Source organism: Notechis scutatus, chromosome 15 (genome assembly GCF_049901735.1).
Source record: "Notechis scutatus isolate UNSWTSFEM ecotype Mainland chromosome 15, rNotScu1.2, whole genome shotgun sequence".
Classification (NCBI taxonomy): domain Eukaryota; kingdom Metazoa; phylum Chordata; class Lepidosauria; order Squamata; family Elapidae; genus Notechis; species Notechis scutatus.
In genome coordinates, this window is record NC_142023.1 from 6,304,862 (window position 1) to 6,328,879 (window position 24,018).

The 24,018-nt window shown below is 51.8% G+C and overlaps 1 protein-coding gene across 1 annotated transcript; it reads right to left on the reverse strand.

Annotated features, from left to right (window-relative positions):
• Nucleotides 1–23,694, reverse strand: LOC113424700 (uncharacterized). The gene is given in 32 exon segments (XM_087943866.1): nt 1–200; nt 570–659; nt 1,214–1,318; nt 1,633–1,848; nt 2,237–2,361; nt 2,653–2,765; nt 3,049–3,209; nt 3,453–3,562; nt 3,877–3,989; nt 4,893–5,059; nt 5,199–5,339; nt 6,455–6,682; nt 7,952–8,033; nt 8,806–8,963; nt 9,422–9,760; nt 10,729–10,853; nt 11,073–11,182; nt 11,450–11,604; nt 11,950–12,142; nt 12,918–13,102; nt 14,380–14,568; nt 15,304–15,521; nt 15,683–15,884; nt 15,887–15,907; nt 16,268–16,675; nt 17,642–17,782; nt 18,723–18,827; nt 19,058–19,228; nt 19,665–19,789; nt 20,714–20,838; nt 21,061–21,212; nt 22,424–23,694. Coding segments are annotated over 32 exon segments (4,992 nt in total). The 5' UTR covers nt 22,491–23,694; the 3' UTR covers nt 1–48.
• Nucleotides 23,695–24,018: the final 324 nt, after the last annotated feature.

Sequence of the window (24,018 nt, forward strand, 5' to 3'; positions counted from 1 at the left end):
TCCTCGGCACCTCCACAGCCTTTATTGGCCTCTTGCTTTCCTTTTCTGTCATGGATGCTTGGCGTCATCATATATGACCTTGGAGGAGACCGCCCGGTCCCTTTCATCCTCAGCCGTGAGATTGAGGGAATGGGACACCTTGAACTGGATCATGGTGACAAGAGCAAACTCGTCAGGCTCCAGAAAGCTCAGGCTGGCCTCTGCATGGGGAAAGAGCAAAAGATCCTGGCTAATTGCAGGTGGAGGGGTGGGAGGGATCCTACCGTGGTAGCAAACTCTCTGACCTGGGGTTGCAGCCCTTCCCAGAAGGCAAAAGGGACCCTGGAGGGCATTCCAGGAGAGCAAAGGCAGCTGCTTCCAGAGGGAGGCACCGAGCAAGACAGTGGCCAGTTTTGCCCAGGTGAAGGCCATTGAGCCCAGCTGGCAAGATGACCGGGTGCCAATGGATCCAGTCAACCGAGGAGAAGCGCCAGTGCGACATGTTTTAGCTGAAGGAACCTCAGAATAGAGTGGATCCCACAACCGCGGGGCGTTCCCCCCATGCTCCTAAGGCTTCTGAGCTAACGTACCAGTGCAGACAGGGATGCAAACTGAGCACTTCGTCCCAGGAGTCATTTGCTTGCAATCCTCCACGCAGGTCTGCACAGGGACGCCACAAACTGCAGCAAGACGGAAGCATACGGCCACCTTAGGGATGGGCCCACCCCCGGCCATCGTCGGGTTCAAGCGGGATATAAAGGGATCTGGAAACTGGAGCCAAGCAGCTTCTATTTCCTCCAGATAAACGGAGTGAAACAAACACAACCTACCCATCTTTCTGAGTGTACTTTTGGTGGAACCTAGGTAGGTCAAGTCAACAGAAATAGTTCTTACTCGACGGAAGAAAACGTAAAGATAACACGGCAGAGCTGGTGGCATCTAAGAGCCAAAGGCAGAAGCGGTGCCCCAATTCCCTTTCCCCAAAAGGACCCCGGCTTCCTCAGGAGAAGGCCTTTCCCGCTACTATGCAAGAAACACCAGAGCAGGGCCTTCAATGCATGGACTAGGTGGGAAGGAGAGAGGAACATGTAGTCCTTCTTGAAATAAACACCAAAGTTTTGCGTCACTGTCTGACTTCCAGATACACAGGAAGAACAGCTGCCTCTCTTTGTTGGAGAGTTCACTGGGCCTCTGCTGGTCTCTAAAGAGCTCCATGCCCCTCCTGGACCCTCACCTTTCTCTGCCGTGGTCTCCAACCTGCCACTGCAGTCGCAGGCTGGCCGGGCTGCGCCTGCGGAGGTCTTGCGGCAGGCCAAGCCGCTAAATCCTTCCGCGCAAACTGAAAGAAAGCAGAACCAGGCATGACGGGCAAGTGCACCAAGACCCCAGCCCCATTTCTGGGAAACACGGGGATAACTGTGGCGACTGTAGAACCCACATCAGACGAGATCCACTGTTTTTCTTCTCAGCTAGCTCTCAAGCATTTGGACATTTCTGACGCTGAGGGCCAGAAGAGAAGTGCAAAATGGCAGAGGGAGGACAAGGAGGCCAGTCCCTCCATCTCTTAAAGCAGCTCTTAGCTTTTGCTAGAGGTTCCCCTTTGAAGGAGCCCCCTCCCTCTGCCCAGCCCCGTGGGCCCCATCAGACACGTACTGGTCCACACGTGGAGCACTGAGTCTGCTTTGGGGCTGGCATCGTCCTTGCTGCTGAGCAGGTAGAAGCCAGACCTTGTCTCCAGCACAGCCACACACACAGGGCGCTCCAGCAGGCAGTCCCGCTTGGCCCCCTCTAGGGTCTCTGCAGAGGGATAGAGCAGTGACGGCTCTCCCGCCACGCCGTATCCAGCCCACTGATCAAACCACTCTGTGGCTGGGAAGGAAAGGGAGGGACACAAGAGGAATCATTTGCTTTCCATTAAAAAAAACAAAACTAAGAAGCTATAAAGCTGCTTTTCAAAACTAAGAAGAAACAGCTGAAGTGGCTCACGAAATACAAGTCTTGGCAACCACGAGGCAACGATAAACACGGGCTTAGCAGAAGTTCTGAAGGCTTTGCAACAGCAGCCCAGTGAGACAAAAGGACCCACTTTGGAGCCTTCGCTGAGCAGCTCACCCAGGACAGCCTTTCTATGTCAATGCCTGCTGTTGCTCCCCAAGTTGTGTGAATAGAGGAAAGCTAAGAGGGGGAGCAGAAGGCAAGGAGAGGGAGGACTGGCAAAATTCCTGCCCCGCCCTGTTTCCGCAGCCTCCTCTCTCACCTTCAGGGCATTTGCACAGGAAAGGCCTTTCCTCCCCACAGCTGGCATCCCTCAGAAGTCCAGTTGCCGAGTCAAACCACACACAGTCCTTCAGCCCTCCGTTAGCCACATCGTCTCGCAGGTGCCTGTTCCATGCAGAAGAGCCAAAAGGGCCCCCAGGGTTGGCACCCAGCCCGTAAGGCCCCCTGACAGGGGGAGCACAAGCTGGCAACATGGGGCAGGAGGCCTCATAGTGGCCGTGGTGGGCTGGTTGGGGGAGGCTTCAGGGGCCCCAGCAGATGGGGAAGGGCTGGGCAGGGTGCAGAACCTTACGGATTCCTCTCATTAAGCCACAGGGGAAATTTGAGACTGGGGATCCTTCTCCAGCTGCAGGACACTCTGCTGTAAGGGAGGAGATCACTCCTACGGCCACTTACTGGGCCACCTGCTCGCTGAGGGGCTCCAGGGCTGACCAGCGAAAGACCGATTCCTCCTTCCGGTCATTCAAGCCTGTCCAGAAAGTGCCTTGGAAGTGTGAACGCACCCAGTCCTGGATGGAACGAAAAGGGATCCACAGTCCCCCAGGAGAAGAAGCTGTTCCCTGCCCCCACCGCCCAGAAGCCCCGAGGTCTCCCTGGTGGGAACCTGCTATCCCTTCCTGACTGGCTCGCAGGGAGGAAAGAAAGGGGGAGTCGAGCCATGAGGGTGGAGGACAGGGGCCGTGGTTTGCACAAGGAAGGGGAGGTGGTCCCTGCTTGCCAGCCACCTGCAGAAGGCACAGCGGCCCCTTGGTACACTTGGCGTGGGAAGGAGGCCTAGAAGAGAAATGGTACCATCTCCTGTAGCGAGGTCAAGTACAGCAGGTCTGTCTTTCTGAACCTCCGGCAGGCCTCCTGGGCCACTGGCCAGGCCCCAGCAGAGGAAGAGTCCCAGAGGTAGCAGCTGCCATTCCAGTGGCTCCAGCCGGGCTCAGCTGGGCAGGAACTCCAGGGTGCTGAGCCAGAGAGGAGAGGGGCATGAGCGAAGAAAACACCCATGGGGCCCAGAGGATGCCCGCCACGCCCATAGCTCTTCTTTCCCAAGCACTGGCAGACGGGCCGCCATCCTGCTCCTTGCCAAAGGAGTGCTGGTCCGGCGTGCTGATGGGGAGCTGGGCTGTGAGGCAGGCCCGGTCAGTGCCGGACTTCTGTGCCTGGGGCTGTAGGACGACCCCACCACGCCCCAGCCAGCCACTCACCCCAGAGCCCCTCGCACACCCAGGGCTTGAGGTGGGAGCACGGGGAGGTGGCCAAATCCCTGTGATGAATCTCCAAGCAGCCTCTGGCCCCAAGAGGCACGTCGGGGAACCTGACAGGGGAAGCAAGCAGGGATGCGCCTGGCTGAGCATCGCTTGGAGGTCCAACAGAAGGGCAGGTGCCATTCCAGGGGTGGGGAATGGCTGGGGATTGGGGCTGACAGGAAGTGGTCAGCCCAGCAAATGAGACGGGAAGGCCGTGAGTGGCTTCTCGGGGGTGGGGGGGGTGGGACGAGGAAGCCTCCAAGAGCCCAGGGAAAAGATCTGGGGGGAGAAGCAGAGCGCCAGGGAGAAGCCCCAGCTTCAGAGGGGGCCACAACAGGGAGCAACGTTTCCCCAAGCAACTTCCTACCCCCAAGGTGCTCACCAAGGTGGAGACAGGCTGTCCGCTCGGCCTCCTTCCCACCTCCATACTCCGTCTCCATCTGCGTCACTCAGCCCTGTCCAGCTGCCCCTCTGCACCATGGCTGCCACCCAGGCCTGGGAGGGAAAAGGGACCCCCTCACTCTCAAACCTTCGCTCGGTCTTACTGAGGAAGGGCCCTGTGCTTTTCCCCCCAGAGACCGAGAAGCTCAGGGCCCTGCAGGGGCTGCACGAAGGGGAGGAAAAGCAGGCCCAAGCTTGACTCTCAAGACAGCCAACCGTGGTCTGGCTAAAAGCAATCTGCCTGGCTTGTCTTGATGCCTTCCCTGCTTCTAGTGTTTAAATCAGGGGTGGGATTCTACCAGTTCACACCTATTCCCTAGAACCAGTTGTTAACATTCTAAACAGTTCGGAGAACCGGTTGTTAGAAGAAATTACAGGGCTAATCCTGTAAAGAAGGCAGGAAGGAAACATTCTGGTGTTGCTTACAGAAACTGCCTCTCTGTTAACCCTTATTACATTCTTGGCAGGACTAGACTTCCTGTCTCTGGAACTTCTCTGGAGTTTTTTCCCCCCTCCTTTGCTGGTACTTTGCTTGTGTGGAGTGGCCATTCAAAGCTACAATGGCACTGAAAAAAGTGACTTATGACCGTTTTTCACACTTACGACTGTTGCAGCATCCCCACAGTCACGGGAGGCCAGGCGAGGAGATGCGTGCCTCGATGTGAGTGATATTGAGTTGGCCACACCCAGCCAATAACATGACCACCAAGCTATGCCCACCAACTAAGCCACGCCCACAGAACCGGTGGTTAAAAAAATTGAATCCCACTCCTGGTTTAAATATTCTCGGTGTATTTCCACTGTTATTAATGAACAGCTATGTAACAAGGAGGATGCTCGGCAGGGCCGAGAAAGCACCTCCTGCTTTACCACCAGGCACAAGGGAAGTTTGGCCTGGCCTGGCCACCGCCCTCTTCCTCCCCCCCCCCCATTGAAGAGGCATCCAAAAGTTCTGGCCTTTTCCTTGGCACTGCTGAGAATCAGGAGGGTCACGTTTTCGCCATAGGCCTGACAGGCAGCCTTGGCCTCTGGCCAGCTCTTGCTGCCCTGCTCCTCCACGTAGTAGCAGTGTCCGCCCCAAAACCACCAGCCGGGGCCCCTTGGACACCTGGAATGCACCAGACCTAAGAGGAAACGTGAACTGTGTTAATCATGTAGCTGTGCGGTGCCCGAGTTAGATATTTAGACCTGGGGCACGAGGAGCGTGGGGTGTTTTGTGAACTTTTCATAAGTGTGACCGCAAAGCAAAACCGTGCACTTTACCGTGAAGACAGGAAGGGCTGAAGCGATGCACGCAGCTCAGGCTGCCGTCGCACCGGCCGGTCAGAGGGTTGTAGGTGTGCGTGCTCAGGCAAGGAGAACAGCGCCTCTGGCAGTGCTTTCCACAGAACCCAGGGGAGCAAGCTGCAAGCGGAGAAGGCATTGGAAAGGCCATCGCTTCCCTCCCGAAGAAGACCTGGGTTTCTTCCAAAGAACCACCCTCGTTCCCACCCTTGCTACCAGCTCCTGAAGAACTACGATTGGTTCTGTGGGTTTTCAGGCAGAGCACGCAGGGCTCACCATTCAAATTAATACACAAAAACCTGCCAAAGGAAGGCTGCATGAGGCTGCTCGCTTTAGCAAAGAATACAGCTTCCATGCCAGCCCGTGGCCTTCAGAGCCACTTCCCTGCCTGGCCGTGCGCGCTAGGGGACCAATGACACCTTTACAGGTTTTTATGAGGAGTGTTCATCAACCATGTTGTCAAAGGAAGGTGTTGTGGTTAGCCGGCAGCAGATGCGGACGGCTGAGGAGAGCGAGGACTCAGATGAGGGGCCAGGACCATTAGGGAGTGGACTGCTACCTTCAGAGATTGTGGGGGCTGGCAGCAGCGATGAGGAGGTTCCCGAGGAGCCTGTGCCAAGTGCGCACGTGTGCAGGATTGCTCGCAGGAAAGAGCAGCTACAACAGCACGGGCGACTCGGGAGTAAGGCTGCAAGGTAATGGCCCCTCCTTCAAGAAGATAAAAGCCAGCTGTGAAACAAACGTTCTTTGCAGAAGGCAAAGACGTTTTGAAACTCCAGCCTCGTGGACATTCCAGTATCCTGAGTTTGGATTTGAAGATTCTTGTATTGCAAATTGTTTCTTGTCTGTTATCTTTTGGCAAGTCTCACACAGTTTGGCAAGGCTTGTGCTTATCACAACTAATTATTTTGTAAAAGCATTACAAGGTTTTTCTTCCTTTTGGATTATGTTTGATTTGTCGGAAAAGGGCGTGGGTCAGAACAGAAGGACCATGTTCAGGTTACCTCTGAAGACCCCACACTGAGAGGAGAGAACCAGATCATCATATTTCTTGCTCCCGGGCCCTGTCTGTGGGCGTTTGGAAAGCACCTCAGCAGACATGTTGGCATCAATCCACTGGGTTCTCTTCTGCAGCACAGAAGGTGAGTTCAGGAGGCAGGAAAGCCCAGGCCAATCCTAAAACGCCCAAGGAGAGAAGCCCCTCGCCCTGCCTCCCAAGACAGGGAGGCACTGACCTGCTTTCACAGAGAGCAGAGCGCCTGAGCCAGGGCTGTCGACCAGCACCGTCCCTGCCACCGTGTAGTGAGCTCCTTTCAGGCTCAGGATCCCCATACAGCGTTCCTTCTGCAGGTAGCAAGCATCTTCGGCTTCCTGCCGCGAGGCGTGCCTATGCTCAGGAGTAGCAGCAGCAGCGTCCTGATGGGGAATGAGTAGCTTCTCCCTGAATGAAGGCAGAGTCACCTCTGTAAGGGAAGAGGGTGAACGGTGTGAAGCAACGTCTGCCTCTGCCACTAGAAGAAAGCTCAGAACCCCACACAGCCCCTACGCCACAGGATGAGCTCTGGCACTTGCAGAGTGGCACAAAGGCTGCCCCTCTTTTCTACATCAATAACAACTGGGTGTGAAGTAACAGCGAGGAGAGGATGCATACGGAAGAAGGCTAAGGCCCATCGGTAGCCCTCCTGAGATGCTCTCCCGCTCTTGGCCACTTGGGGGCATGCACGGACAGCCTCCCGCCTTGGCCGAGGGCTCCTATTGGGGCATTAAGCAGAATGCTGGACTCCGTGACCTGCTGAGTCTGAATTCAGCTCAAATATTCCCTTGGCCACCTTGTTTTAAAGAAAATTTATATCAATTGTTTTGTAGATGGCATATTCCGCCATTGCAAAATTGGCTAAAAGGTACCCAAATCTTTCCCCTGTATGTTGGAAGCGTAACAAGGAAAATGGAACGTAGGATCATCTAGGGTGGAATTGCAAAGAAGCCCAGTATTTTTTTGGCGGAAAATCCAGAAATGGTTAGAAGAGATGGTGTAAAATCAAAATAGAATATAGACCGGCATTTTTCTTGTTAGGAATTAATGTGGGAAAATGATATGATACATCTAATAATCCATGTCATCACAGCTGCAAGATTAGCATAGGCTCAACAATGGAAATGAAAGGAAACTCCAGGTGAAATAGAAATAATTAGGAAAACTTGGATGTGTGCAAAAATGGATAAATTGACAAAAGAATTAAAAAAATAAGGACAAATATGATTATTACAAAATATGGGACAAGTTTTATCACTGGTTGGAAGAAAGGAAGGATCAAAAAAATAAGAAATGGTTATGGTTTATGTATCTATTATATACTATGTATATAGAATGTATATATGTATTATTTTTTATATGACTTAGCGATGTAAGACAGCTATGTAGGTTAGGATGATTGCACCACGTTCATTGTTTTTTAAATGTCTTTTTCTTTCTTTTTTTTTGTGTGTATGTTTAATAAAATTTAAAATTTAAAAAGAAAAAAGTTTTCCCGGAAGAAAAGATTCTGAAGGGACACAGATAAAATTGGTTCAGGTTGTATCAGGTTCTCTCCTTGCCAAACCCCAGAGGAAGCAGGTCATCCATGCTGATTTTAGAGCAAAGCATTTGTGGGCGAAAACTCGGGTCCTTCTGCCTTTTTCACACCCAACCACCCACCCACCCGGTTTGTTCTTTGTGTGGAGTGAAGGCGTACCTTCAGCTCGCTGGCAAGCCCAAAGTGCGCCTCCTGGCTGCTGGAAGCCGCTTCTCCCATCTGCAGAGGGGCCGGCTGGGGCCTGAGTGGGGCGGAGAGAGAGGTGAGGGCCAGAAGGACTAGACAGGTCAGCTTCTAAAGGCTCCAGGTATCCAAGACGTCCTTGCGAAAAACTCTCCGGACGGAGCAACTAGATCAGTGATGGTGAACCTTTTTGCCAGCACCCACAGTGCAATGCACCCTGCTCCCTTTCTGCGCATGCATGCGCAACGCCCTCCCTGCCCCCTTACCTGCACTGCCTCCCAGCTGACTTTCGCCCTGTTGGAGGCCTTTTTCGCCCTCCTGGGGGCTCAAGGGAAGCCTCTGCAGCCTCTGGAGGCTGAAAAACGGGCCCATTTCGGCACTTCTGATAAATACGGGCCTGTTTCTCAGCCTCCAAAGGCTGCAGAGGCTTCCTCGAGCCCCGGGAGGGTGAAAACTGTCTCCCCGGAATGCAGAGGCTTTCCGGAGGCTGAATACGGGCACTTCTGGTATTTCCGGAAGGCCCGTTTTTTCAGCCTCCTGACGCTGCAGAGGCTTCCCCTCGAGCCCCCAGGAGGCCGAAAACTGCCTCAAACAGGCCAAAAATCAGCTGGGAGACGTGCGCATGCGCAGTGCACTTAAGTTTGGCTGGGGCTCGCGTGCCCGCACAAACGGCTCTGCATGCCGCCTGTGACAATGCGTGCCATAGGTTCGCCATCACGGAACTAGATGATCACATTTCACAGGAAGGGTTTGGCGGGCCAGAGAGGAGGGGACAAGCCCAAGGCAGGCTGCCATCTTGTGGTGGGAGAGATGCCACCCACACCCCTCACCTTGCTCGGGGCTGGCACCTTCCTGACTGTGCTGCCCAGATACCTCTTGCACACGGCCTGGGCTTCAACCTGGCTACTGTAGCGCTCATGAGACCAGCAACTTCCTCGCTCAAATATCCAGACCTCGAGCGGGAGGCACTTCAGCGAGGCAACGAGGGCTGTGAGAAGAGGGTTCAGCTTGATGGACAAGGTGGGGGGGCTGGTTTTACAACTGGTATTGTAAAATTTACTTCATGCGTTTATAAAGAAGTTAAATGAAGCCTCAGCCATCTGTGTTTACTTTTCTGGCACTGAATTCACGCTGCAATACTATGAACAAAGACCCCATCAGCTTGATGGACAAGGTGGGGGGCTGCTGCATGGATCTCATCCCAGAGGGGAGCTGGGGCAAGAAGCTGAGGCAGACACGCCCCTTCTGTCTGGAAGACCCCCCTCCCCAACCTTTATACCCCAAGCACTTTCCCTTTCTCCAGGGCTCCAGGGAGAGGCTCTTGCCCCAAAGAAGGGGCACCGTCTTTGCCAAGCCGGGTTCCCAAGCCTGAACTACGGGAGAGGCAAAGTGGGAGCCAGCGGGGGTCCCGGGCCACTCCAAGGGAAGGCCTCCCAGTTCACCTACCAGGAGCCTCTCGGTAATACAGGAAGCCATCGCAGAGGCCCGTCAGTGGGTTGCAGTTCAAGCTGGGCTCGCATCGCGGGCACATCAATTGGCAGTCCTGGCCTGAGTAGCCGGGGGAGCATCTTGTTTTGACGTGCACGGCGGCGGCTGCTCCAGGGTCCTCCAGGGTGACAAAGCGTCTCCCCACCATCAGGCGGTGGCCTGCCGCGGTGCTGACCACAACATCGCAGCCCTCGCCCAAGGCGCTGCACTGCCGCTTGGCAGCCTGCAGCGAATGGAAGCTCAGGTCTGCAGCCTCGGTGCCCACAAAGGATTTCCCAGGGAAAGTCATGTATAAATCTGGCGGGGATGGAAGAGGGCAGGTGAGAGGCGAGCACACCTCACCTCTAGCAGGGAGGGTCCGGGGCAATGGTCCCTGCGGGCCAGCCAGCATCGTCCCTCCTGCTCTTTTTAGAGCCCCTTCCCACAAGCTTTCCCTTTGTGTTCCTTTGCATAGGGAACGAAAAAGGAACCCTTAAAAGTGCAGCAATGGGAGGAACCAAGGCAAGGAAGGGAAGGGGATCCAGACAATGCAGCAGCTGGCCAGAAGGTGTTGTCCACCACCAAAGACTGAGGCTTTCTTGAGCCCACCTTTAGAGCCCTGCCCGAGAGGGCAATTCGGCCTCCTATTCCCTGTAGCTCTGTCTCCTTCCTGGCCATACTTAGGTACCCCTGTTGTCTTACCCCACCCTACCCTTCTACTATCAGCCACAAAACTGTCAAAGAGTATATTCATGAGCTGGAATAGAGCATGGTAACAAGGTCAGCCAAGGAATAGGCATAGCAACTAAGCCAGCCAATGAGGACTGTTTGGAAACTGAAACTAGAAGTAGCCTAGGCGTGGCTCTATATCAAGCTCTGAGTCTGTCTATTGAAAATGAAACTAACTTGCTTTCCTGCCTGCTGAACGAAAGGGAAACTGATGTCTGTTTCTGAGCTCCTGAGTTTCATGTTCTGCTCTGGACCTGTAACGAACCTGCTTCTGCTTGAGTTTGCTCCATGTTGGGAGAAATCTACAACTGGTATTGTAAAATTTACTTCATGTGTTTATAAAGAAGTTAAACGAAGCCTCAGCCGTCTGTTTTTACTTGGCGCTGAATTCACGCTGCAATACTGTGAACAAAAACCCCAACTGTCTGCAGCTTCCGCCTTGCCATGGGGGTGGGTGGGTTCCTCTAAGTATCACTTGTGTGGAAAAGTTGTCTGCCAGACAGCAGAGCTGCGGGACGCAGGGGCAAGGAGTCGTGCTCTTCCCCACCAGCTCTTACCGCTTTGGCGCGGAGCCTGGCAGATCCACCGGTGAGGCCTGTGGCACGGCTCGGCCTTCAGGAAGCCAGAGGTCAGAGCAAGCATGCAGATTGCCATGCTCGATGGCTCCAGGGAAAACATGAAGCTACATGGGAAAGAATTAAAGAAAGAGGAGACGATGTGGTGGGGGAAGTCAGTTGGCTCTACAACACACCTGGCCCAGTCCGTGAAGATACCAGTGGCTCTACAGGCCAACCTGCTCGGCTTGGATAGAGTTCGCTTTGGCCATTTTTCTGGGTGGAGTAGATGCATCCGAGTAGAGACCTTTTCGGAGGGGAGCCTCAGGGGTGGGGAGGCCTCTTACCGCCTCAGCGCTTGGTTGAACCGGGACCCATCCAGCCAGTTCCACAGATCTCTGCCACTGCTGTGCAATCCTGTCCAGAGGCTCCCTGGCACTTGCCCCTGCAGCCACATCTGCAATGCACACACAAGGGGCGGCGCATTCCGCTGGGTAGGATTCCTGGCCACCCAGAAGCCAAACCCACCAGAACCGCCCGCTGCTCCTCCGCCACCCGCCCGAATCTCTGGCCACAACTCTGCAGCAGACCGGCCCCAGGGGAGGCAAGGTCCTTCTCCCCTTGCTGTGCTCAGATCTTCCCAAGAAGGTGCAGACTGGGTGGGCCCTGTTGCTCCAGGTGACCCTGTACCGGAAGCTCCCGGCCCCAAAGCTCAACTGCTAACCAGATCCTGCGGGCTGTTCAGGGAGAGCAGGCTTCCCCCGTGGAACCGCTGGCAGAACCTCTGCGCCTGGCTCCACTCAAGAGCTGCACCCAGCACGAAGAAGAGGCATTTGTCCTTCCAAGGTCTCCAGCCCTTAGAATGGGGGCAGTGCACATCTGGGGAGAAAAGAGCAGGCGGAGGGTGGCCTGAGAACACAGCTGGCTTCCTCCTGCCTGGGAGTGAGGGAGCAAGGACCCCGATCCTGGGCAGGGCTTTGGGGGGCAGGGCGGGGCAGATGGGGCCAGGAGACGCATTCAATCCATCCCAGCTCTTTTCTTTGCCCAGAGCGGTGGTCGCCAACCGGTGGGCCGGGGACCACTGGTGGTCTGCGAGAAAAAATTGGTGGTCTGCAGAGAAATGTCACCCCCCCAAAGCAATTAATCCAGGTTACGCGGGAACACAAGGCTGCGCCGCCCATATGGCAGTGCAGAGTTCCTGACGGGAAAAAAGTGAGGACCTACCCCAATCCAGGAAAAAGTATAAGGCCTGAGGAGTGCATTTTCCCAGATACAGCGTGGCGTTGGCGGCTTCTTGAAACAAGCAGAGCCCCGAGTGCAGATTTTGCAGACGCATGTCCGGCAAGAGGCGGAAGCTGCTCCGAGGGTCCGGAGAGCAGTCCCAGCTGCTCAGGATAGAGGAGCCACCTGAGGCCACCTGCACAGAACGGACCAAGAGTGGCTCACGTGGCTATAACGTTGAACTGGTTTCTAAATTACTTGAGCACGTTTGGTCTGAAGGACCCAGGAGGGCCCACACCCTCACAAAACCAGCCTTTGTTGTGGTTTGTTGGCAGCAGGTACGGGTGGCTGAGGTCTCGGAGAGCGAGGACTCGGATGCGGGGCCTGCGTGTGATGCAGGGATGGGACCAGGACCATCAGGGAGTGGAGTGCTGCCTTCGGAGATTGTGGAGGCTGGCAGCAGTGATGAGGAGGTTCCTGAGGAGCCTGTGCCAAGTGCACGTGCACGCAGGACTGCTCGAAGGAAAGAGCAGCTGCAACAGCAGGGGTGACTCGGGAATAAGGCTGCAAGGTGATGGCCCCTCCCTTAAGGGATAAAAGCCAGCTGAGAAACTGGAGTTCTTTGCAGGAAGCAAAGAAGTTCTTGCCCTTCAAGACTTGTGGAAGTTCGGACTATCTTGGTTTGTATTTGAAGACTTTTTGTTTGGAATATTTTATGGCAACTTCACCTAGTGCTTTCGGCAGCCTTGCACAACCTTGGCAAGGCTCGTTCTTATCAGAGACAATTCGTTCGAAACAGCCTTTTAACCGTGAAGGAACAGACTTTGTAAAGAATCATTCAAAGGGTTTGCTGTTACCTCCATTTTGTGTTTGTTTCCGAACAGTCTTCAGACTTAGCCGGGGGTTTTCAGGGACAAAGAAGACAAACAAGCAAAATAGGCCATCAAAGATGCAAATAAGTCACGACTGACCAGAAGACAGGCAGGAGGGTCTGCCACGTTGCGGAGTCGACCGTTCAGCTGCAATCCCCAGAGAGCCCGTGAGGCACATGGGCCAGGCAGGGGCTGGAGATGGAGGATGGACCGCTCTGGGTCTGTGCAGAGAACCAAAGCCTTCCCTCTGATCCGGAGGAGGCCAAACCACACAAAAGGACGAGCTGGAACACCCGGGGGGGCGGGGGGGAGAAGGAGAGGAGAAGCAAAACACTCTGGTTCACCATATATTTTCAAAAGGGCACCGGAGTGAACTTAGTTAGTTGTTTACTTTATTGTCATTGCACCTCATACAATGAAATCAAACACCATCTTCAGGGCACATCATGGCCATGAAAATAAACACCACCGCACATCCTTCACATTCCGTGCAATTGAATTGAAATCCCCTGATATTGCATTAATATTGCACTATACAGTAGAATTCAATAAGAGTTACCAGGGATAGAAGCTGTTTTTTCAGCCTATTTGTCCTTGTTTTTATTGTCCTGTACCGTCTGCCAGATGGTAATAGTTCCAAAAAAAAAAGGGTGCCCAGGATGAGACGGATCTTTGAGGATGTTTTGAACTTTCTTAAGGCAGCGGGAGCTCTAAAGCTCTTCCAAAGAAGGGAGAGGGCAACCAATGATCCTCTGGGCAATGATGTTAACCCTCTGGAGCGCTGTCCTATCTGACCCTGTGCAACTGGCAAACCATACAAAAGTGCAGTAAGTTAAGATACTCTCTATAGTAGAAGGTCACCAGCAGTCTTTCATTCCGTTGTTGTTTCCTGAGAAGCCTCAGGTAGTATAACCTCTGCTGGGCCCTTTTGACCAGGGCTGCGTTGTGGGCACCCCAGGTCAGGTCCTCTTTTAGGGTGACACCCAGAAACTTAAATCTGGCCACTTGCTCCACTTGCTCTCCGTTGATAAGCAAGGGTTGGATGTCTGATCTGTTCCTTCTAGAGTGCACTATAAGCTCCTTGGTCTTATTGGTGTTGAGGACCAAGTTATTGTCTCCACACCACGAAAGCAACCGGTCCACCTCATCTCGATAGGCAGACTCATCCCCACCCCCCAGGACCTTAACTCATCTTAACCCTTGTCTGTGAGAGCTCTGGAAGAGGATGATGGGCTGGAATTTTCGTGAATAACTGTCTTAATTTCTTTTGGGGGAGGGCGGGGGGGGGGTCATCCCCAGATAGACAGTGGACCCAGGACTGGGCAGCAGCTGGAGGCAAATCCCAAAAAGGAGGAAGCAGGGAAGGAAGGGATCCCTCAAAACCACCAACAAAGAGAGGTGAACGAAGAGGCCAGCTGGGATGTGCAAAGGTGAATTCAGCACCCACGGACCGGCCGCTGCATTATCTCGATGCCCCAACAGAAACACCCCCATCGGGGCAGCCATAGTTGGTGTCCACCCACCCCATCAAAGTTCCCCCCTCCGCCCCAGCTGACTTTACCTGGCTCTTCACTGGGTGGGCTGATCTGCACCTCCGGAGGCCTCTTCGCCACCAGCTGGCTCCAGCTCACCACGTTCCCAGGGAATTTCCACCTGTCTCTCGAGGCCGACAGCTGCTTCACTGAGAACTCGGAAAGGGCTCGGTCCCACAGGTTCACTTCACTCAGATCCCCCACGTAGGAGCTGGCCCCTGCAAGGGGACCCTGGTCAGCAAAGCCCCCTGCCTTACGCCACACACACACACACACATTGTGGATAAATGAGGAACTACAAGGCAGGATGCTTCTCTCGCCTTACGGAGAAAAGTGTGTGTGTGTGTGTGTGGAGGTCGCTTGAGATGGTAATGGCTGTTGCTCCTGGCTCCAGTGCAGACCTGCCACGAATACCACGGTGCAAATTAGAGCAAGGAGGCACGGGATGCTGCGGGTCCCACCCCTGAGGGAGATACACCTGGTGGGACCTAGAAGAAGCGCCTTCTCTGTGGTGGCTCCGTCTCTCTGGAACATCATCCCCCCCAGAGATTAGAACGGCCCCCTCATTAATACTATTCCGAAAGGCACTGAAGACCTGGTTTTGCCAGCGGGCCTGGGGAACCCAGAGACAGATAGAACCCATCAGATGGCTAGTGTGACCCACTGTCGTCAGGGTGGGGGGGTTGGGGGTGGGAGTTGGTTTTTGTTTTGTTTTGCTTTTTGTTTTCCCAAATTTTGTTCTATTGTACTTTACTAATTTATTTGATTCTTTTTGTTAGTTCTTATTGTTTTTGTTTTTATTTTTTTGTTTTAAATATGATTTTACATTCTGTAAGTTGCCTTGAGTCGCCATGGGCGAATAGGCTGCAATATAATATAAATTAAATAAGTAAGTAAGTAAGTAAGCAAGCAAGTAAATAAATCATCCCCCAAGATACTCAGTCAAGACTCACCCCTGCGGCTGCCTTCCAGCTGCCCTAAACTGAGTCTTCCTCCCAGGGATAGCCCCTTCCACAGGAAGCCAGTGCTTTCAGACACGTCTGGCTGCCAGGTCTCTCCATCCACGAAGACTTCGAAGGGAGCCACGCTGGGAGTGTTGGTGACCGAGACGGCCAGGTGGTGCCAGCAGCCATCCAGAAGGGGGACTCGGGTGACCCTGAACAGCAGGGCTCTGCAAGCAGAACCAGAGCAGGGCGCGTGGGGAAAAGGTTCCCTCTGCGCTGCTCATTCCCAGGCAGGAGGACCGTGTGGCCAATGGGGAGAGAGGGTCGCCAGGGGAAGGGTCTGCGGATTTGTAGGGGGTCGATGGGTGCAGGGCCCTGCTCCCCTCACCCCTTGGTGTGGAATTCCAGTCCGGAAGGGGAGAGAAGGAAGAGCGCAAACTCGGCCCGCTGCTGCCACTTCAAGGAGTAGCTGACTGCGCACATCCGAGGAGAGTCCAGGAAGGAGCTTCGGATCCACAGCCCAAGGGTGAAGTTGCCCAGGTAGCGGTGGACGGCATCCTCCAGCTGCAGGCTGCTCCCGTGGCGGAAGACAAGTCAGAGGACAGCGGATACTCTGGAAGAAGATGCCAAGGGGTGAGGGCATCCCAGGGGGGCAACAGAGGCGCTGCGTCCCTTCCAAGGGAATTCTGCTTTTCCCTCTGATCTGGAGGCAGCCATCTTTGACTAAGGGACCTCTTGCCTCCGTAGTTCCAGTGCCTGGCTACGAGTTGGGCTCTCCCAGAAGGGCTCCCTCCATGAGGAGGAGACCAGAACGGCCACCAAAGAAGAAGCAGCCCATGCTCAGACCCTTCTCCAACTGAGTAGGGTTGGGATGTACCGGCCAGGCCAGGCCTGTCCACCTCCCTTCTGAGGGGGCTGCTTGTGCCCCTTGCTGTGCCTGCTTGACCAACCTACCCTGGCTGGACCAACCTACCAAGGGAAGCGTTGGCTACGGTGGCTCCACTTATCTGCAAGGAGCTGACGTTCGCAAGGAAGACCTCTTGGCTGTCCGACAGCCGGAAGTGCTCCTGGTGGTTGAAGAAGCAGGCAAAGCCATCTGGGTAGCTGATGAAGCTCCAGGTGTTGAGGCCGGGGGGCAAAGGGGCACGAGGATAGTCCTGGTGCACCAAAAACCTGCCGTGTTCGCTAAAGATGCTGCCGTGGAGGTGAGTGGCGTTGTACTCAAAGATGATCAAGAAGAGGGTGCCATTCGGATGGAAGCAGGTCAAAGCCAGAGAGAAAGTGGCATGGCCAGGCAAAGAGAAGGTGACATCAGCTGTGGCATAAGGACCCATCCCACCGGGGAGGAGAAACCGAACAGCCTCTGGAGGGCCACAGAAATCTGCCAGCAAAGAGCAGAATGAATTAGGTCTCCTTCAAGGGAATCCAGAAAGAGCAACCTGTGAATTGGGAGGGAATTTACCGCCGGGTTCTGAAATAGGATTCAGATGTGAGGCTCCCGGCCTAGGAAAGGACCCAACTTCCAACAAAAAATATATGGAATGTGCGGAAATGGACATGCTCACATTAAAAATGAAAGAGAAGGAGAACTCCAAGCATTATTTAATCTGGCACAAATGGTATGAATGGGTAGAGAATAGATATAAGGAATAAGGAGAGAAGATTAACTGTAAGAGACCTGAAGAAAATGATTTGTGGATATGTAAAATATATAAGTATATAAGATAGAACTAATTATAGATTAAGATAACAGTTATTGGTGAATGCATATTAAATGTATTAGGGACTATAAGATAACAATGTCTGTAGATGTTAAAACGCTGTTGAAAATGTGAATATGATTTGAGTTGTATTGGTGGAAAACACAATTATATATATATTTTCTTAAGTTTTCGCGGGTACTTACATGTATGGTATTCAGCTTTGTTCGGGTATTTTCCCACGTCATTATAGTTGTGCTTTTAAAGTTGTAGCAACGTTTTGGCAGAATCTCATCTGCCATCATCAGGTGTTGCTACAACTTTAAAAGCACAACTATAATGACGTATACACACACACACACACACACACACACACACCAGAGGCCTAGTCTTTATATATATTTATATATATATATATATAGACCAGAGGCCTAGTCTTCTGGACTCGGCACACAAAAAGATTCCCGAATCACGCTTCCCATTGTGGGAGCCACCACTGAGTCCCACAACAACACAAGAGTAAGAGGTTATTCTTCTATCTACAGGCTTTCACACTTCCTCGGTTATCTAGAAGCTGCCAGTTTGAGGGCTATTAGAAAAGGCAGCCTGGGTGCCTGGCAATTCCCACCCCAATTCATTGCACTCACCATATTGGAGTTGGCAGATGAAACCTAGGTACTCGGCTGCGGGGCGCACCTGGCAAGGTCTGGCCTTCCACGTCCCATGCTGTCCATCATCCAGGGGCTGAAGAGTGAGTACCGCACACTGGTCCTGCCCTACAGCTGGGGCTGGGAAGGAAGAGGAGGGGGGGAATTCTCTCATCGTACTTGAGAGAAAAGTCAGCCTCCCACTCCTCCAGGACACTCTGCAGCCTATTCCCACAAGTAGCGTAAAACTTTTTAAAATCCATGAATGGTCTTGTCATGTCCCTGGTGGAGACTGAGGGAGAAGAGGAACAGCCGACAGGGAGTAGAAGTGTGGCTCCGGAGGTTGTGGAGGAGACTGGGGAAGGGCAGAGGCCGGCTGGGCAGTCAGAGGAGGCCCCAGGCCTATCCCCTCTCTATCTTAGGGCACACAAGGAGGAAAGGATAAGGGAGAGATGTGGTCTACTGGGGAAGAGAGGGCCTTGATCCTCTTCATGGGCTGCAGCTGTGACAACTGGATAAGAGGACGGACATGCGTACAGCGAGTGATAGAAACAAAGCATGGAAATATCTCTAGTTTATTGTTCCTCTCTGTGAGTTTGGCATCCTTCCCAGTGTGTGTTCTGATATCTGTGGACGTCTTCAAGCCCTTATCTTGCCTAGTTTGTGTTGTTTTTTACTCTTTATAATTTAAACAGCATTTCCTCCTTCTCGTAACTGCTTGTGTGGGAGTTTTTTTGTCTCCAGTCAAGGATATTTGGAGCTTGGAAGCAAAGTGAAGGAATTAAAGGGGCTTCACCTGCTTTTTGTGACTGTGTTTATTTTGTATCCCACCCTGGGTCATCACAGGGCTGTGAACACCCTCACTCTGTACCATAAAGCTCCAACATCATTTTCATTAATGCAGCACAATAATGTTATAGAAATGTTGTGCTGTAATAGGATAATAGGGATTTTTGTTTTTTTGTTCTGCCATTTATGATTTCATTTTAATTATAACCCAGAATGCTCTTCAAAAAAAAGGGGGAAATGTCAAGACAAATAACAGATTTCAGCCATGTAACGCAGGGGCCCAGAAAAGTACCTGAGTTCCACCGGAGGTAGGTGGGGGCCGAGGCATCGCTCCACTTCCACAGGGCCCCCAGGTGCAGACCGATCCACAGGTGCCAGCCATCCTCAGGAAAAGCACCTGGAGAGGAGGGGAGGAGCAGAACCAGCAGGGACGAGTCACCTGAAGAGCACTGGGCCCCTTTCTTTCTCCATCCAGCACGCGCAGGGTGGACACGGCCATTCTCAGAAGACCAAAAGCAGAAAAGCGGCTGAGCCTGACCGTTCCAACTGGGTCACTTTTGATCAGCCTGTCGAACTTTGAAAGCTGATCAGGACTCAGGGCCCCCGGGGAATCGGCAGACATCGTACTTGAGAGAAAAGTGTTCTCCTCTTCATCGTGGATAATGGCCAAGTTCCCTCCGAGCTCCTGGCAGAAAGATTGGGCCTCTCCCCACGACCTCTGTTCCCGCAAGGATGGGAAATAGAAGGCGTAGCAGTGAGAGCGGAATCGTACTTTTCTGGTGCTGCTGGAAGAGGCGTCTGGACGAGAGAAAGATGCGGGTTTCAGAAACGTCCGTGGAGATTCTCAAACACCCAGGTTGTGGTTCCAAAGAGAAACTGACTTCATGCCAAGGAGAAGGAACCTAGCAAAGCCTGCTACTTCTCCAGAAAGGGCAGAGATAATTCTCCGGGTTCAGAACCACTCTACTACGAAGTAACAGTAAGGTGAGAACTCAGCAAGGAGCTCCTTTTTGCTTTCATGTCCTGAGAATGAGTTGCCTCGTGTGTGTAACAGATGTGGACTGAGTGAGGTTTGATTAGGAGGAGACATAGGATGCCTTTCTCTGCATTGCCATGGTGCAACCCTAACCCTCATCGAATTCCATTTTCCCACAGCACCTGTCCTGTGCTATTCCTCCTCCTGGTTTGGGGTTGGGAGGGAGAAAGAGCGAGTCCAATGTTCTCCTTGCCCTACCTTTTACCGGCTTCTCACAAATAAATGAGGTGCTGGCCTCGCAGTCCCAGTCTCTCCACTGTGCAGCGTAGATACCCACAAGCTGGATGCAAGGCTTCTCCCCGGGGTGGCCCTGGAGCCAGCGGCTGGGGAAATGGAAGAACCCAACACCAAGGACTGAGCCAGAGATTTAAAAGGGGATTCCATGCAAAAAAAAGAATGTCTCTGGATGTTCCGTGACCTTGGAAGATCCTCCTCAGTCAGGAAGCTCAATAGCAGGAACCGTGAGAGGGATCTTGGAGTCTTAGTGGACAACCAGCTAAACAGGAGCCAGCCGTGTGCAGCAGCAGCCACCAAAAAAGCCAATGCAATCCTAAATTGCATTAACAGAGGGATACAATCGAGATCAAGTGAGGTACTAATGCCACTCTATAAAGCCTTAGTAAGACCACACCTAGAGTACTGCATCCAGTTTTGGTCACCACACTATAAAAAGGATGTTGAGACTCTAGAAAAAGTGCAGAGAAGAACAACCAGGATGATGAGGGGACTGGAGGCTAAAACATACGAAGAACGGTTGCAGGAACTGGGCTTGGCTAGTCTAGAAGGGCCAGGGGAGACAGGATAGCATCTTCCAATATTTGAGGGGCTGCCACAGAGAGGAGGGGGTCAAGCTATTTTCTAAAGCACCTGTAGGTTAGACCAGGAATAATGGATGGAAACTGAACAAGGAGAGATTTAACCTGGAAATAAGGAGAAACTTTCTGACAGTGAGAACAATCAACCAAGTGGCCCTCGGATGTTGTGAGAGCATCATCACTTGAGACTTTCAAGAAGAGACGGGACTGTCATTTGTCAGAAATGGTGCAGGGTCTCCCGCTTGGATGGGGGGTTGGACTCAATGACCTACAAGGTCCCTTCCAACTCTGATGATCTGTTATCTCTTATCTGAGATGATGGGAGAGGAAAGGCTGACGGAGGCCAACTCTGCAGGCTTTCTGTACATTGGCTGAATCCTCCCTTCTCTTGGAACACCAGGCAACCAAACACCAAGCTCTTTCCTCCCTCACCTGTACCAACTCTGTGATATTGGAGTGCCATCCACCCAGGTGAGCTGAGCCTCTCGCCATGCCAGTCCAATCCAGAAGTACGATGCATGACCCCTGGCACCTTCGGTAAGGTCCCTCAGGAACATCTGTGCCAAGGCAAGTTTCAAAGGCAAGGTTGAGACCACAGCAGCATTTTCTCTGCTCCTACAGAAACTGGGCGGGCTTAAACTTACCTATGGCTAATGCAGCAACAGAGCTGTCTTCGTGGCAGCTGGACCCAAGCCAACCCCTTGCATGGCTAGTTTTCCACCCCCATCCTCCTCTTTTTATTCCCCGAGAGAGTGCGGATTGCAAATACCACCTCTTACTTGCTTGCTATAATCCTTGATGACCACTAGATCTGCATTTTGGTCCTGACAGAAGACTCTGGCCTCCTTCCAGGAGAGAACAGGAGCAGCCGGGAGGTAGAGGCAGAACTCATCTCTGTATGGGATCCACTTTGGGGGGCATTGCCCCAGTCCTGCATGCAGAAGCAGTAAAGGTGCATCTTGGATCAGGGTTTTTGTTGCTAGACAGAAAAGGGCTAAGCCTTAGTCCTACGGTGTTTAGTTCCACTTAGTCCTACAACAGTTCCTGACACATCAGGCCAAGATTCAACCTTCCCAAGTATGGCCACTTATCACAGGCAACGGTGGAGCACCCAGACGATCTGTCCTTCTAACTATAGGCCAGCTTTCTTCCTTGGTCTAACATCAACTTGGCACTGATTCTGCAGGTAATCTTCTACTGTAGCAGGTTCTGTGTCTCTCTCTCTGTCCTCACTCACACAACCAGACTCACATGGCCTGTTAGGATCCACAGGCTAAAATCTTTCCATCCAAATAATAAAATGAGCTTTGGCAGACCCAACAGTAGAAGAAATGAGAGGACATTAAAAGGAAATATTTATATATAAGGAAAACCAATATAAAATGTTCTATCGTTGACATTTGGCATCCTCAAGACTGGCTAAGATTTACCCAAATTTAAAACCAAATTGTTGGAAGTGTGGACAACAACAAGGTACCTTGATTCATTCTTGATGGACATGCCCCAAAGTGAAAAAATACTGGAAAAGGATTAAAATGTGGTTAGAAGAGTTGACTAAAAAACAAAATTGATTTTGTCCCGGAATTATTTCTCTTAGGAATAATAAAAAAACTATAATAGAAAGACAAAATATCTTATATTACATATATTAACAGCAGCAAGAATTTCATATGCTCAGTACGGAAAGAAAAACTCCATACCACCTGAAGGATTAATAATAATAATAAAAAATTAGAGTGTGTGGAAATAGATAAATTAACTATGGAATTAAAAGGCAAAACAGACACAGAATACAATGCAGTATGGGAAACACGGTTTATTCAGATTGATAATAGATATAAGAGTAGAAAATGTAAATAATGTATATAATAAATAAGAAGGTATGAAAGTATTATGTATTGTAAGTTTTGATAGGACGCGTAAATGTGTATATAATGTCACAGCGCCGTTTAATAACTATTGGTGTTATGTATAAATGGAAAAAAAACCTCAATAAAGCATTCTTTAAAATAAATAAATAAATAAAAGGAAATATTTTTGAAAGAGAGGACCTTGGGAAGAGTGTGATAACCTCAGACCAGTGTGATAGTAAGGGGGATCTCAGTCCGCGTAGATAAAGGATTAAATGAAGTACCCACTCACCAGAATGTACGAGGAGCAATGCCAAAAAACCCCATACTACCTTCCAGTGCGATTCTGCTCCACCCATCTCAACGGGTCCTAAAACCAGAGGAAAAACTGTTGTTTTCCTTCGGCTGCCTCTGGGGTGTGAAAACACCTTTAAAGTGGACACATTTCCACCATGGATCGAGCCAAGCTGGGGGTCTCCCTTAAGAGCTGCCCAATTATTCGGTAACACCCCCCCATCCTACCCCATCGTGCAACGTGGGGCAAGGGGTCCGGCCGCATCTCTGGGCATCCTCCTCTGCCCCATGGATCAGGCAGCCAGAGCACCACCTCTCCTCTCTCTCTCTCTTTGTGGCTGGGCCAAGACCCCCTCAGAGACCCTCTGGGCCCTACCTGCCTCCACTGGCCCCGCTAACTCGAAGGCAGGCTTCTCTGGTGAGGCCTCTGCCACTAGGCCTCAACGGGCCTCCCCCAGGAACTGTAGCAAGGACGGGGGCCAGTGCTATGGAGAATAAACCTGGGAATCCAGATTTATTTATTTATTTATGTTATTTATTGATTTGATTTGTCAACCGCTTACAAGATAACAGGTATAAGTATAAACATAGTTATGAATGCATGAAATGGATACATATAAGAGAAATAAAAAGAAACAATAGGACAGGGACGGTAGGCACATTTGGTGCGCTTATGCACGCCCCCTACAGACCTCTTAGGAAAGGGGTGAGACGTCAATAGTAGACAGTCTAAGGTTAAAGTTTTGGGGGTTTGGGGAAGAAACCCAAAACCTCCCTAGAAACCTGCTCCTCGTCCAAGGGCCAGAGCAGCAAGAGGCCTCTTGCAAACAGACATACGTACCTGCCTGAATGCTTCCTACCTGGGCTTCCGTCTCCTCACCTGGCCACAAGCAAGAGCCTCCCCAGGCCCGCCATCTGCAGAGACCCTCCACGGCTTGCCCCGAAAGAGAGGCGCAACCCATGTCAACCGCCTTTTCCAGAGAGGCTTTTCCTGAAGAGGTTCCCCGGCTGGCTTCCCCTTGGTTTGGGGCTACCTAAAGTCCTTCTGTGCCTTCAGGCTCCGGTTGTTAAGCCTTTGTGGCTGCCTCGCGAGTAAGAATTTGCCTGCTTTTTTTTTTTTTTTTTTAAATAATAACAGCCACTTATAGAAAATATCAACCAATACCGAGGCATGGAAAAAATCATGAGCAGGTTCATATTTGGAAAGGCAGATGGGTGACTTTTAATTAACAACAATCAAAGCATCTCAAGCTTAAAATATGACTTGACAGATCCGTAATGGTGCACCGGGAAAGCAGAAGCAGCCAAGCCTTTTTGGATCCCTTCATGATTTGATGCAGCTCTGGCTGCTTGTCATTCAAACATCTAAGATGGGCTAAATTCAGTATTTTCACATGTGCTAAATTCGACCAGTGAAATTAAAAGGGGATGAAGATGAGAACACACTATTGAACAACATTTTTTACTAAGGGTCTGAGAATCACGGATTTGAAAATCAAAATTCACTATGTAGTACTGGCTCCTCATGAAATTAGCACCTCTGTAGATCATCAATGTCAACATTATTTTCTTCTAATTATGACATACCAGAAC